The sequence below is a fragment of the Ovis aries genome, chromosome 12 (assembly GCF_016772045.2).
Source record: "Ovis aries strain OAR_USU_Benz2616 breed Rambouillet chromosome 12, ARS-UI_Ramb_v3.0, whole genome shotgun sequence".
Classification (NCBI taxonomy): domain Eukaryota; kingdom Metazoa; phylum Chordata; class Mammalia; order Artiodactyla; family Bovidae; genus Ovis; species Ovis aries.
In genome coordinates, this window is record NC_056065.1 from 71,556,325 (window position 1) to 71,570,078 (window position 13,754).

The 13,754-nt window shown below is 38.3% G+C and overlaps 2 protein-coding genes across 4 annotated transcripts in view; one reads left to right on the plus strand and one right to left on the minus strand.

The window, feature by feature from the left end:
- The window catches only part of RCOR3 (REST corepressor 3), a 53,959-nt gene that overhangs the window by 20,321 nt on the left and 19,884 nt on the right, over positions 1–13,754 (minus strand). For all 3 annotated transcript variants that reach the window (XM_027975973.3, XM_015099374.4, XM_015099375.4), the window contains exons 8-9: positions 3,656–3,874; positions 119–196 (exon numbers count right to left, since the gene is read on the minus strand). In XM_027975973.3, the coding sequence (XP_027831774.1) occupies positions 119–196; positions 3,656–3,874 (297 nt within the window). The remainder of the gene's footprint in view (positions 1–118; positions 197–3,655; positions 3,875–13,754) is intronic.
- On the plus strand, positions 3,870–7,196 carry LOC121816057 (nascent polypeptide-associated complex subunit alpha-like). Its single transcript, XM_042229241.2, has one exon. The coding sequence runs from the start codon at positions 6,240–6,242 to the stop codon at positions 7,089–7,091; it is 852 nt and encodes a 283-aa protein (XP_042085175.1). The 5' UTR covers positions 3,870–6,239; the 3' UTR covers positions 7,092–7,196.

A 13,754-nucleotide genomic window follows, 5' to 3' on the forward strand; every position in this document is an offset into this window, starting at 1 on the left:
ATCTATACAATAACACCTTCAAAGCGCACATGTAACCAAAATATAGTAGTTGAACACTGAATAACTCAAAGAACAAGGCTGCCCCATACTTAGTCACATATACTCTTCAGTAACATACCTCAGGAGGCTTGAATTCTTCAATTCCACCTTCCATTTTCTGTTTAAGTGCACTGTTTACTTGCTTAGCATTCTGAACCTTCAAAAAACAGCCAAAAATATGAATCAGATCATGTACTTAGGTGAATTTTTGAGTATTAATAAGTAAAAAGGATATATATTAAAAACCCTGTTACCCCAGGGGGATAGAACACTTATCGCACTTAGGGTGGAATACACACTCATTCAAGTAGCGTACACATCAACTATACACATACCTAACAGACTAACTGACACAGTTCATAAAAAATCATTTAATTCTCACAACTACTCTGTGAAGTAAGGATAATCAGTTCTGTTATAAGCTGACATGTGCATTCTCAAAAGCCACAGTACTATGCAAACTGCCCAGTAAAAACCACAGGGCTTATGGGGAAAAAGAGCTTGAGACACAACACTCAAAAACTTCATCAATTACACACAGCACAGTTCTCAACAGTAAGGAAACTCACAATTGATACAATAAAGATGATGCTTTACCTTAAAAGGTTGCTTACATAAGTGGCTGCCAAAATAACTACAACTTGTGAATTGTTGGGAAGTGGTAAAAGAGTTATTTGAAATCAGATGAAAAGTTTTAACACCAGATGTGGGTGTATATGGCAAATAACACGGTATATGCCCACACAGTTCAAATGGGAACTCTGTGGGCATACACTCAGCTAGGTGTAGTTCTTCACTAACAAAAATCGCATGTAAGCAAATGCAAAAGTCACATTATGTTCAAATTGTGCCCATGTATATCAATGATGTTGGAACAGATTCATGCTTTCAAAACAAGCACTAGAGCAAAACTGGACTTTGATTTAAACAGCAGAAATGAAGGAGTGGTGGTGGTACACAAGATGGGACAAAGAAATAACTTGGAAACAAAATTAAGACACCTTTGTAAACAGCTGATTGTGGAGAATTAGGGAGAAGGAGGAATCAAGGATAATAACTGTTTCGTCACTGGCTGGAGTAACTGAGTATACATGGTGTTATTCAACCAGACAGGGAGAGCAAAAAGGGGAACAGATTACTTGTGGACATGGAAGAAATCAGTGTGGACACTGCTTATGAGATGTCTGGGATAATAAATGGTAGAATTTGTAAATCTAAGAATGTAAATCTTCACTATGTTACACATCAAATGAATATTCAAGAAAGGAACGTAAAGCTTTAAAAAAGTTCTTTCACAAGAATCGACAAAGGACTTTTCTGGTGGTCCAGTGGCTAAGAATCCACAGAGGACACAGGTTCAATCCCTGGTCCAGGAAGATTCCATGTGCCATAGAGCAACTAAGCCTGTGAGCCACAACTACTGAAGCCTGTGCTTGGCAAGGAGAAAAACCACTACAAGAAGAAGTCCGCACGCCAGAACGAAGAGTAACCCCTGCTCACAGCAACCAGAGAAAGCCCTCATGCAGCCCAGAGACTCAGCACAGCCAAAAATAAATAAACAATTTTTTAAAAAAAGTCAATAAAAATAGCTTATAAGTGAAGTAATAGTGGAGTAGTAGTACTGATGACTCAGTATGATTTACAGGTGGCTGAGAACATTTTATTCATTATTTAAAAAAATTCGGAGCACTTTAAAAATATCACAGGCAAAGTGTTTTTGAAGTTCTCTAAAGAGAAGGGGTGCTGTGGGTTGGAAGATGAGAGTCTTCTACACACATTTATGGTTTGACTAAAGGCAAAGCATTCAATCAAATATATACTATATATACTTGAGAATCCAGCATCATAAGCCAAAAGAAAGGAATTCTAAGAAGGAGAAGGTGGCTTTCAAAAGAGATAAGAACCAAGAAGAGGGCACTTGACTGGGCAACTTGTTCATAAACAATCTTAAGACAGCTTATTCAGTGGCAGAAGTGGGATGGGATGTGGGACAGAAACTAGATTGGGAAGCCTCTGAAAATAAGTGGTAAGAAAGCAGAGGAAGCTAATGTGGTAGATTTTGACATTTATTCTGGAACTTTGCTGGAGAAGAAAACAGAAATATAAAAGCAGTTTGGGTAAGTAACCAGGGTCAAGGGGTAGAGAAATCTGAATGTTTAGGATAGAGAAAAACCATCTTGGTCCCATACTACCCTGTTGCAAAGTATTACATTATATGGAAGTGGTAATAATATTAACTTTAACGGTGCATGCTGTGATATCTAAACAAGGATGACACTGTAAGCTAAGGATGCATGTTGTAATCCCTAAAGTAACTACAAAAAAAACAACAAGAAGAGATATAGCTCAAAAATATAAATATGACCATGTTATATACCTCTTTTAAATTCTTCAGTAGTTTCCTCACTCATGATGAATTTTAAATTCAACATGCCCTTCCTATAAATTTCTGTCTAGCTCTTCAACTAACCTGCTAAAGGCAAGTAGGAATTAATGAAGCATTTTAAGATGAGTGATCTTGATTACACAAGTATTTTAAAAGAATAACATTGATGAAATGTGTAACAAGGGACTGAGAAGACGTAGACAGCAAGGAGAATCAACATGATAGTTATACTCAGAAAAGAGGTGATAAGGGCCATAACAAGGATAGTAGTGATGAGATTAAAAAGCTGGGGATTGATTTAAAGGAAATTTCAGAGATAAAATAATCTACCACTTGAATTTGTGTGTGTTGAGAGAGTAATACAGGCAAGGGATGAGTAAAAGCTAAATTCAGATGTTTCAACAAACAAGGAACAGAAAAAAAAATCTTTTGGGAGTTAGGTGAGATGTCTAACAGGTAGTTGGAAATATAGCTATAGAGCTTAGGAGAAAAGCCACAGCTTAGGAAGTAAACTCAGAAGTCACTGGCAAGGTTGGTTAATTTATACCAAGAAAGCCCAGTCTTAAAATAACAACAGAAATACATAAATAAATAAAGGAAAAGCCAGAGAAAGACTGGAGACCTAATAACAACCAATAATCAGTACGTATTATGTGCAAGGTACTGATGTTTTAAGCATTTACCCTATATTACCTTGTTTAATTCCTCCCAACCAAAATATCATTATCCTCATTTTAAGACAGAGAAACTGAAGTTGAGAGAAGTTAAGCAGCTCCCCTAGGGTTGTGCAGGAAGCAGACAGTGTAGCTTGGTCTAGAGCTTAAGATCACGGGCTCTAAACCCTCATCCACTGCCTGATCATGCTAGAGAAACTTTTAGATAAGACTGCTGCTACTACGACTGGTGCTAGTGATGACAATCCATGAGTGTCATCTCAGATAATTCTCAACAATCTGCAATAGAAGTAAGATTATCATCTCTAATTTTATAAATGAAAAATGGAAGCTTAGATTCTATTATTTCCCAGCATCACAGAGCTAACAGTAGCAATGCTGGGATTCAAATCTAAAATACTCAGTGGCATCTTATAATTTGAAAACAAGGTAAATAAGAAAGATAAAGCTTATGTAACTGAGTGGTTGAGAAAAATCTGTAAAAAAACTGAGTTTACAGGGATAAAGTAAATAAGCAAAATGGACAGAATCATCAAAAATAATTTTTATAAAATACCTGACGTTTTAAAGAGATTAACTCCATGTCCAGTTGCCTCAGGATGGTGTTGGCTGCATTGGGGCTACAGGAAACAGCTACCACATCTTCTTGGGTTAAATACATGCCCTTAGGTGGACGGCACTTAGAACGCTGAGAATGATGGCGGTGTTGTAAACTCTGATATTCTCTCCTCCCCAGTCCAATCTTGCTAGTTTGGACAGGCTGGTCAGTATTACCCTGGAAGAAAAAATAATAACAGGTCATCTGGGTTTATATATAGGTATAAGTTGAAAACAGTCTATTACTAACAGATTACTAATAGAAGCATCTGTTACATTAAGTGTACCTACTAAATACTTCTAACCATTTATATTACATATGAGTCCAAACATACACACAGACAACAACTATCAATTAGGGGGAAATGAGCATACAACATAATGTATGTTTCATTAATCCACTCAATAAAATGTTAGGTTTCTATGCCCAGAAGACTATGAACAAATGAAAAAATAAGGTGGATTTTATATTATTTCAGTTTGCTTCATGATTTCAAGATGAGATATATTTTCTCTCAGCAATAAGGGGGGTGCGTAAGCTACAACTTACTAAGCGCAAAGTTTTAAAGAAAGTAAAAAAAGGGGCAAATTAGGAATCATGACAACTGGTAGCTCAGACAACTGGTAAAAAAGATATAACATTTTATTCTCACTTCAGAGTTGTTGAAAGAGAACTATGCCTCTAAAAATTAAAAAGAGCACAAGATTATTTTAATACTAACAACATTTCTAAACTCCAAGTCTATTTACCTGTGAATAAAGCAACATTGAAATTTTCACTTTGGAAGAGGTTTAAAAAGCTCTAATAATGATCACCATGAACTTTTAAGTAGGATTTCATTATTATATTTGCAATATTCTTAAAAACTGTGATGTAAAAATACAATGCTATTCTGTGCTTCTAAGATACGAATCCATTAGAAACTGTGTCCCATTAGGCTGAAGACAATATACTGAATAGATTTAATAATTCATTAAAAAAGGAACTCTGCATAAAAGTCATAATATAATTATATAGTACCCAGTACTGTAATTCACTCTGTTCTTTAAAACTCAATTCAAAGCAACACATGACAGATTTGATGTTCAGGGAAAATCCTCCCAGTATAGCACTCCTAAAATTGCTAGATCAAGTATTTTTAAAATCTTTTAAAATTCATTTCTGAGCTGGTAGAGAAGTGAAGAAATCCCTCAGAGACCAGAAATGATGAGAAAGCAGGAGAGAGATAAGCAAGGATGCAGGAGCTGACACTTGCCTAAAGAACAATGGACAACAGGTGAAGAGCACAAGAGTGAAAGCCAGAACTCTGGAAGGGGAGGGGGCTCCAACATCATGCAAAGTAGGAAAAATGACCCTGCTCTGCAAAGGGAGGATGATTTAAAGAAAGTCAAGACCACTTCAACCTTGGCTCAAAGCAAAGCAAAGAAACCAAAAAGAGTCTTTCCTGAGAATCCTTAGCCACAGGCCTATATGCAGACAGGTTTGGAGACTAAATTTATATGAACTGACTGGCCTGAAAAACCCCAAATCAAAAATTTACTTTAGAGTGTCTCAGGTTGGTAGGGCTTTCAGTTAGCAGAAGTAAATGCAAGCTGTCTTTAGAAGAACGCACTGTAAATGCAGGTCTTGAAATTTTTCAACAAACATGTTCCAAGGAAAATGAGCTCACAACTACAAACTGCCAAACAAGCCTCCTGAGTAAAACACTGCAGAAGGCAAACAACAGAATTACATCTGCAGAGATCACAACTATTATAATTACTGGATAAAGAGAATACAATAAAGATGCTATACATGTACAAAGAAAGAAAGAATTGAAAATATGGAATATTCTTATAAGAAATGAGTCCATCAAAACTGACCAAGCGGACAGGCAAAAAAACCAAACAGAACATCTGGAAATAAAAAATATTATAAATCAGATTAGAAATTCAATGGATGGGTTACTCAGCAGACTAGACAGAGCTCAAAAGAAAATTAGTGACTCTGAATGCACCTATGAGAAAAATGCCCAAAACGTAGCACGGAAGTATGGAAAGACATGGAATACATGAGTAACTGAGACATGTGAAAAGTCCACTACATTTCTAAAAGAATTCTCAAAAGAAAGCATAGAGAGGATGAAGGAGACTTTAGATTCAAAGATTCAACAAATGAGAATTTTACAGAACTTAAGATAGGATTTAGAAAGTACAAAGGAATCCAAAGCAAGTTTCAAAAAAAAAAAAAAATCCATAGCCATATACTTCAAAATAAACTATGGAACACTAAAGACAAAGAAGAGATCATAAAAGCAGACAAAGAGAAAAGTTAAATTACCTCCAAAGGAAGGTGTGGAGAAGAGCACCCTCTTGCACTGTTGGTAGGAATGTAAACTGACATCACATTATGGAGATTCCTTAAAAAACCAGGAACAGAACTACCATATGACCCAACAATCCCACTAATCGGCATGCAACCTAAGAAAACCATAACTGAAAAGAGATGTTGCAGCACTACTGAAAATAGCTAGGAAGCAATCCAGATGTCCATTGACAGATGAATGGGTAAAGAAGCTGTGGTATTTTTTTTTCTGCCGCCATCTTGGTTCCGCGTTCCCCACACAGAGCCAGACCGGGATCCTCTCCCTCGGGTTGAGAACGCAGTGGTAATTGCTTCTGTGTGGGATTTGGAGTGTGGAATAAAGCGAATCCCTGGGCACTGGGAAATCCGCTCTCCGCGGAGTGAAGAGGAGCGACAAAAAGAAATGCCCGGTGAAGCCACAGAAACCGTCCCTGCTACAGAGCAGGAGTTGCCACAGCCCCAGGCTGAGACAGGGTCTGGAACAGAATCTGATAGTGATGAATCAGTCCCAGAGCTTGAGGAACAGGATTCTACACAGGCAACCACACAACAAGCTCAGCTGGCAGCAGCAGCTGAAATCGATGAAGAACCAGTCAGTAAAGCAAAACAGAGCCGGAGTGAAAAGAAGGCACGGAAGGCTATGTCCAAACTGGGTCTTCGACAGGTTACAGGGGTTACTAGAGTCACTATCCGGAAATCTAAGAATATCCTTTTTGTCATCACAAAACCAGATGTGTACAAGAGCCCAGCTTCAGATACCTACATTGTTTTGGGGGAAGCCAAGATTGAGGATTTATCTCAGCAAGCACAGTTAGCAGCTGCTGAGAAATTCAAAGTTCAAGGTGAAGCTGTCTCAAACATCCAAGAAAACACACAGACTCCAACTGTACAAGAGGAGAGTGAAGAGGAAGAGGTTGATGAAACAGGTGTGGAAGTTAAGGACATAGAATTGGTCATGTCACAAGCAAATGTGTCGAGAGCAAAGGCAGTCCGAGCCCTGAAGAACAACAGCAATGATATTGTAAATGCTATTATGGAATTAACAATGTAACCATCAGAAAAGAGGACCTTTTTTTTGGTGTTTCAGAAGAGTAACTGCAGCTGGGTTTGAAATTTGTACTGTTTCTATCATTAATAAAGTTATGGCTTCTTGTTGGATGAAAAAAAAAAAAAAAAAAAAAGAAGCTGTGGTATATACCTACAATGGAATATTACTCAGCCATAAAAATAAACCACCATTTGAGCCAGCCCTAATGAGGCAGATGAACCTAAAGCCTGTTATACAGTGAAGTAAGTCAGAAAAAGAAAAACAAATATTGTTCATTAACATGTATATATATATATATATATGTATATATATATATATATATGGAGAAGGCAATGGCACCCCACTCCAGTACTCTTGCCTGGAAAATCCCATGGACGGAGGAGCCTGATAGGCTGCAGTCCATGGGGTCGCTAAGAGCCGGACACGACTGGGCGACTTGACTTTCACTTTTCACTTTCATGTGTTGGAGAAGGAAATGGCAACCCACTCCAGTGTTCTTGCCTGGAGAATCCCAGGGACCGGGGAACCTGGTGGGCTGCCACCAGGGGTTGCACAGAGTTGGACACGACTGAAGTGACTTAGCAGCAGCAGTTAGCATATACACATATATATAAAATCTAGAAAGATGGTACCAATCAGCTTATTTGCAGGGCAGCAGTGGAGATGTAGACAGAGAGGACAGACTTGTGGACACAGTGGGGTAAGGAGAGGGTGGGACGAATTGAGAGAGCAGCATGGAAACATATAAATTACCATATGTAAAACAGCCAGCCAGAGGAAATTTGCTGTATGATGCAAGGAGCTCAAATCAGGTGCTCTGTGACAACCTAGAAGGGTGGGAGGTGGGACGGAGGTCCAAGGGGGAGGAGACATATGTATACCTATGGCTGATTCATGTTGATGTATGGCAGAAACCAACACAATATTGTAAAGCAATCAAAAATTTTTTTAAAATTATCTCCAAAAAAAAAAAAATTACCTCAAAAGGAATGATAGCAGACTGCCTGACAGCAGACTTCTCTAAAGCAATGATAGAAATCAGAAAGCAGCAGAATAATATCTTCAAATAATATCGGTCAACCTAAGAGTCTAACCCTAGCAAAACTAAGGGTTTAAGAAACAGGCATTTTGGACATTCCCAAACTGACTGTGTTAATAATCAATAGACTCTCATTAAATTAATCTGTAAAAGATACACTTAGGAAAAAAGAAAAATTATTTTCAAAGAAAGTTCTAAGATTCAAGAATGAAAGGTAAGCAAAATTAAGTGTTTTAAGTATTAAAAATTGGGTAAATTTCTTGTTAGTTTAGTAAATCTAACACTGACTATATGTCTAATGTGATATATTAAAAAATAAGATGAAACTAAAACTGGAAAAAAATAGCATATGAAACAAGGTAGTGGCTGAAGTCAAAGCATCTTAATGGACTTAAATTAACCAGAAGCTCATTAAAAGCACCAAAATTAGACTTTAAAAGTTAAATACGCAAGATAAAACTTCCAGAGTATACAATAAGAACAGAAAGATAGAAACATTCTAAACTAGTAGAGAATAAAATAAAAAAAAAATCAAATGAGAAGAATTCTTGATCCAAAAAGAAAGTCAAATAGAAGATAAAAATAAGAAATTATAAAAATACAAATATCAATCATAACTGGTATAAAAGGGCTAAATTCTCTAGATAAAATAAAAAATCCCACATATCTGTTCCTATAAGACATATATACTTAAAATATGAGGACACAGAAATGTTGAAAGTAAGGAATAACGATATACCAGTCAAACACAACAGAAGAAAGATGACAAAGCTATCAGTTCAGTTCAGTCGCTCAGTCATGTCCAATTCTTTGCAACCCTATGGACTGCAACAGGCCAGGCTTCCCTGTCCATCACCAACTACTCCTGGAGCTTGCTCAAATTCATGTCCATCGAGTCAGTGATGTCATCCAGCCATCTCATCCTCCGTCGTCCCCTTCTCCTCCTGCCCCCAATCCCTCCCAGCATAAGAGTCTTTTCCAATGAGTCAACTCTCCGCATGAGGTGGCCAACGTACTGGAGTTTCAGCTTCAGCATCATTCCCTCCAAAGAAATCCCAGGACTGATCTCCTTCAGAATGGACTGGTTGGATCCCCTTGCAGTCCAAGGGACTCTCAAGAGTCTTCTCCAACACCACAGTTCAAAAGCATCAATTCTTCGGCGCTCAGCCTTCTTCACAGTCCAACTCTCACATCTATAAGTGACCACTGGAAAAACCATAGCCTTGACTAGACGGACCTTTGTTGGCAAAGTAATGTCTCTGCTTTTTAATATGTTGTCTAGGTTGGTCACAACTTGTTACTAAACCACCACCTAGGTTTGTCATAACTTTTCTTCCAAGGAGCAAGTGTCTTTTAATTTCATAGCTGCAATCATGATCACCATCTGCAATGATTCTGGAACCCAAGAAAATAAAGTCGGTCACTGTTTCCATTGTTTTCTCATCTATTTGCCATTAAGTGATGGAACCAGATGCAAAGATCTTCATTTTTTGAATGCTGAGTTTTAAGCCAGCTTTACGCTCTCTTTCACTTTCATCAAGAGGCTCTTTAGTTCTTTGTCGCCTTCTGCCGTAAGGGTGGTGTCATCTGCATATCTGAGGTTATTGATATTTCTCCCAGCAATCTTGATTCCAGCTTGTGCTTCATTCAGCCCAGCATTTCACATGATGTACTCTGCATATAAGTTAAATAAGCAGGGTGACAATATACAGCCTAGACATACTCCTTTCCCAATTTGGAACCAGTCCATTGTTCCACGTTCAGTTCTAACTGCTGCTTCTTAACCTGCATACAGATTTCTCAGGAAGCAGATAGAGCTATACCAGACAAATAATCTTTAAAAGCAGAAGATAAAAGTTTCAAATTCAACAAAACAGTTACTACCCATCTAATAAGTAATAGCTTCAAAATACAGTTATTTCTCAATAATCCATCAGAAAAGCACATAAATACCTACAAAACCAATACTAGCAAGTAGGCAAGCAGTAACAGAATACTGATTTCAGTCATATTAACTGACTAGCTTCAATTAAGACACATTAAAAAAAACCCTATAACCAATAATTAAAAGTATATATTACTCTCAAGCACACATGGAAAAACATTGATGAAAATTCAACATTCTAGATTTGGAGGTTTTAAAACATATCCTCAAATTCCTCAACATTCCAACCACTGGGAAGAGAGACTCTCTATCCCATTCTCTTTGATTCTGGACCAAGTTCAGTAGATCACTTATAACCAACAGAATGTAACACATGTGACACTGAGTAACTTGCAAGGCTAGGCCAGAAACGGCTAGGTACCTTCTCTCTCTGCTTTGGGGATGATTACTTTGGAGGAAACCAGCCACGGTAAGAAGCCAGATTACTAGGGGACCACCAGGCTATAGAGGAATGCGTGGCTCAGAGGTTAAAGCATCTGCCTGCAATGCGGGAGACCTGGGTTCTATCCCTGGGTCAGGAAGATCCCCTGGAGAAGGAAATGGCAACCCACTCCAGTATTCTTGCCTGGAGAATCTCATGGACAGAAGAGCCTGGTGGGCTATAGTCCACCGGGTCGCAAAGAGTCCGACACGACTGAGCGACTTCACTTTCACTTTAGCTGACAGTCAGGTGAGCAAGTCCAAAACCTTCAATAACATCCTACTTGATGCTGAAACCTGAAATTATTCTCTCTAAAGTCAGGAATAAGATAAAAATATTTGCTATTATAACTTCTCTTCAACATTATACTGGTGATTTTAACCAGTTAAATGGAAATAAAATGAAATAAAAAGTATTACAAGGATTGAAAAGAAATAAAACTGCTATTATTTTCAGATAATATAAACCTCTATATAGGAAATGCAAACTAATCTATAAACAGGTAACAGATTTCATTTCTCTCCAGTTTATATACAGATTCAATGGAATATCACGTAGGGCTCTCCTACTTTGAAGTTTGAGATAAAGGTCCAAAAATAGCCAAGGAAGCCTTAAGAAGCACTACCAAGTAAGGGGAGTTATCCCAGCAGCTATCAAGGTTTATTATAAAGTTATACTAGCTAAGACGCTGTGCGACTGACAGGAGGAGCAGACTAGAAAGCCAGTGAGAGTGAAAATGTTAACTTGAGTCTCTGCAGCCCCACAGACAGTAGCCCACCAGGCTCCTCTGTCCATGGGATTCTCTAGGCAAGAATACTGGAGTGGGTTGTCATTCCCTTCTCCAAGGGGTCTTCCAGACCCAGGGATTGAACTCGGGTCTCCTGCACTGCAGGTGGAATCTTTACCATCTGAGCCAGCAGGGAAGCCCCTAGAGAGCCATACTTATATAGAAACCTCATCCATGATACAGCTGATATGGCAGACCAGTTGAAAGAGATGAACTCATTTTCATATTAGAAAACAAAACAAAACAAAATGGGTTTTTATCCGGCAACATAAAGCAAACCTAATTACTGACAGATAAAGGACATAAGTGTAAAAAGCAAAATTTTTAAATTTACAGAAAAAATATAGAATATTGAAATTTGAATATGTATGTACTTTTGATGACATAGCTGTTCATCAAAGCATGTAAAGAGAGTAAAAAAAGATAAACCAACAACTGCTAAAAGATCTCTGCAACACACTTAACCAAAAAATTAGTATCTAGAATATACAAGGAATTCAGTAAGAAAAAAATTCATACATTCTCTTTAAGAAAAAGACAAAACCAAACCAACAGATAAAACACAAATATGCACTTTAAAAAAGACATAATAATATATAATAAACAGATGGAAAAATAATCAGCTTCATTAGTAACCTGATGAATGAACTGAGAACACAATAAGATACTATTTCAGATGATCAGATTCCTAATATCTTGGAAGACTTATCATATAACGTACTGGCAGTGAATGCTGCATGTTCAGTCGTGTCTGATTCTTTGCAACCCCATGGAGTGCAGCCCACCAGGTTCCTTTGTCCTTGAAATTCTCCAGCCAAGAATACTGGAGTGGGTTGCCATTTCCTTCTCCAGGGGATCTTCTTGATCCAGGGACTGAACCTATGTCTCCTGCATTGGCACACAGATTCTTCACCTCTGAGCCACCTGGGAAATCCTGAAGTACTGGCAAGGAAGTTAGGTAATGAGTATTCTCCTAGCCAATAGAAGTACATCAAATGTAGAAAATGATTTGCCATTATCTAGGAAAGTTAAACACAGTTATAGTCTAAAATAGAGTGACGCTAGTGATAAAGAACCCGCCTGCCAATGTAGGAGATCTAAGAGATGTGGGTTCGATCCCAGGGTCAGGAAGATCCCCTGGAGGAGGGGATGGAACCCACTCCAGTATTCCTGCCTGCAGAATCCCATGAACAGAGGAGCCTAGTGGGCTACAGTTCACAGGGTCACAAAGCGTCAGACACGACAGAAGCAGTTTAGTTCACACACTCCCAGGAAAAGTTAAACATGGCTACAGTCTAAATACAGTAATGCCACTCCAAACAATTGTAGGGTATTACTACTCACTAAGTCGCGGTTGGCATTTTGGTGGAATAATCTGCACTGCGCACTTCAGGAGACCTGGCATCCCTTTCCCACTATATGCTAAGAGTGTCCGTCAACCTGAAACACCTCCATAATTTTTACATGTCCCTTATGCAGATAATACTAAACCTTGCTGAGAACTGCTATCGCACAGGAGCCGTTGTATATGTACGTATCCAGGATATGCTCTTATCAGTATTGTTCATAATAAGAAGCAGCTAGAAACAATGTCCACTAATTAGAGTAGGTAAGTGGTGGCACATGCATACAATGGATGCATACGATTTCCTTCCAGGTTCCCACTGGGAAGAAAGGAGTGGGGTGCAATAAAGAAAACAAAGGACTTCTGTTTCTTAAGCTCAGTGATGGACACACTGGTGTTTATTACTATTCTTCAAATTGTACAGTCTATGGTATGTATAGTTTCATAATTTTTAAAAGTTAAAAATAAAAACCTTTCCATATAACGTGTCGTTAACTTGCAGAAGCAGCTGTGTGTTAAAGGCAATGTTACAGCATCATTGCCTGCCTGGTGCCCCGTCATCTGGGAAAGAGCAGAGAACTGAATGAAACTGCTGACACACAGTGCCAGTCCTGGACCACAACCCTGCAGCACGTTTTTAACACTTTTTACATTTTACTCCCCTCACTGTCTTTTGCTAATGGGATGAGATTATTGGCAAACAAAAGACCAAATGTATAAGTATCACCTCGCATGGTTGGACAAAACAGTATTCTACATACACACATTCCCTAGGTAACTAAACCCAAATCCCTAATCTCTCATATTTGTACAGCAATTAAGAGTTTATAGTGTATATTCTTATCTGTTAAAATATATTTGATTGACTGCCTACTGTGTACCAGGCCCTGCAGTTGAGACTCATTTCTTGCTCCTTAAGAGCTTACCACTCAAGGATAGGCAGGCAGGTGAGGGGAGATTAGATGTACACAAGTACCACTCAGCTCAATGAGGACTGCAATGGATTTAAAGAAAAACAAGGAAGCAATCAATTCAACATGAGGCAAGGGGAGTTCATAGACAAGCTACATATTGCAGAGTTACGAGGAATTTGCTAGGCCTGTTTGAGAAGAAAGGGAAAAACGCTAGA

Coding starts and splice junctions, on each gene's coding strand:
- LOC121816057 (XM_042229241.2), top strand. CDS start 6,240: ATGGGTAAAGAAGCTGTGGTATTTTTTTTTCTGCCGCCATCTTGGTTC.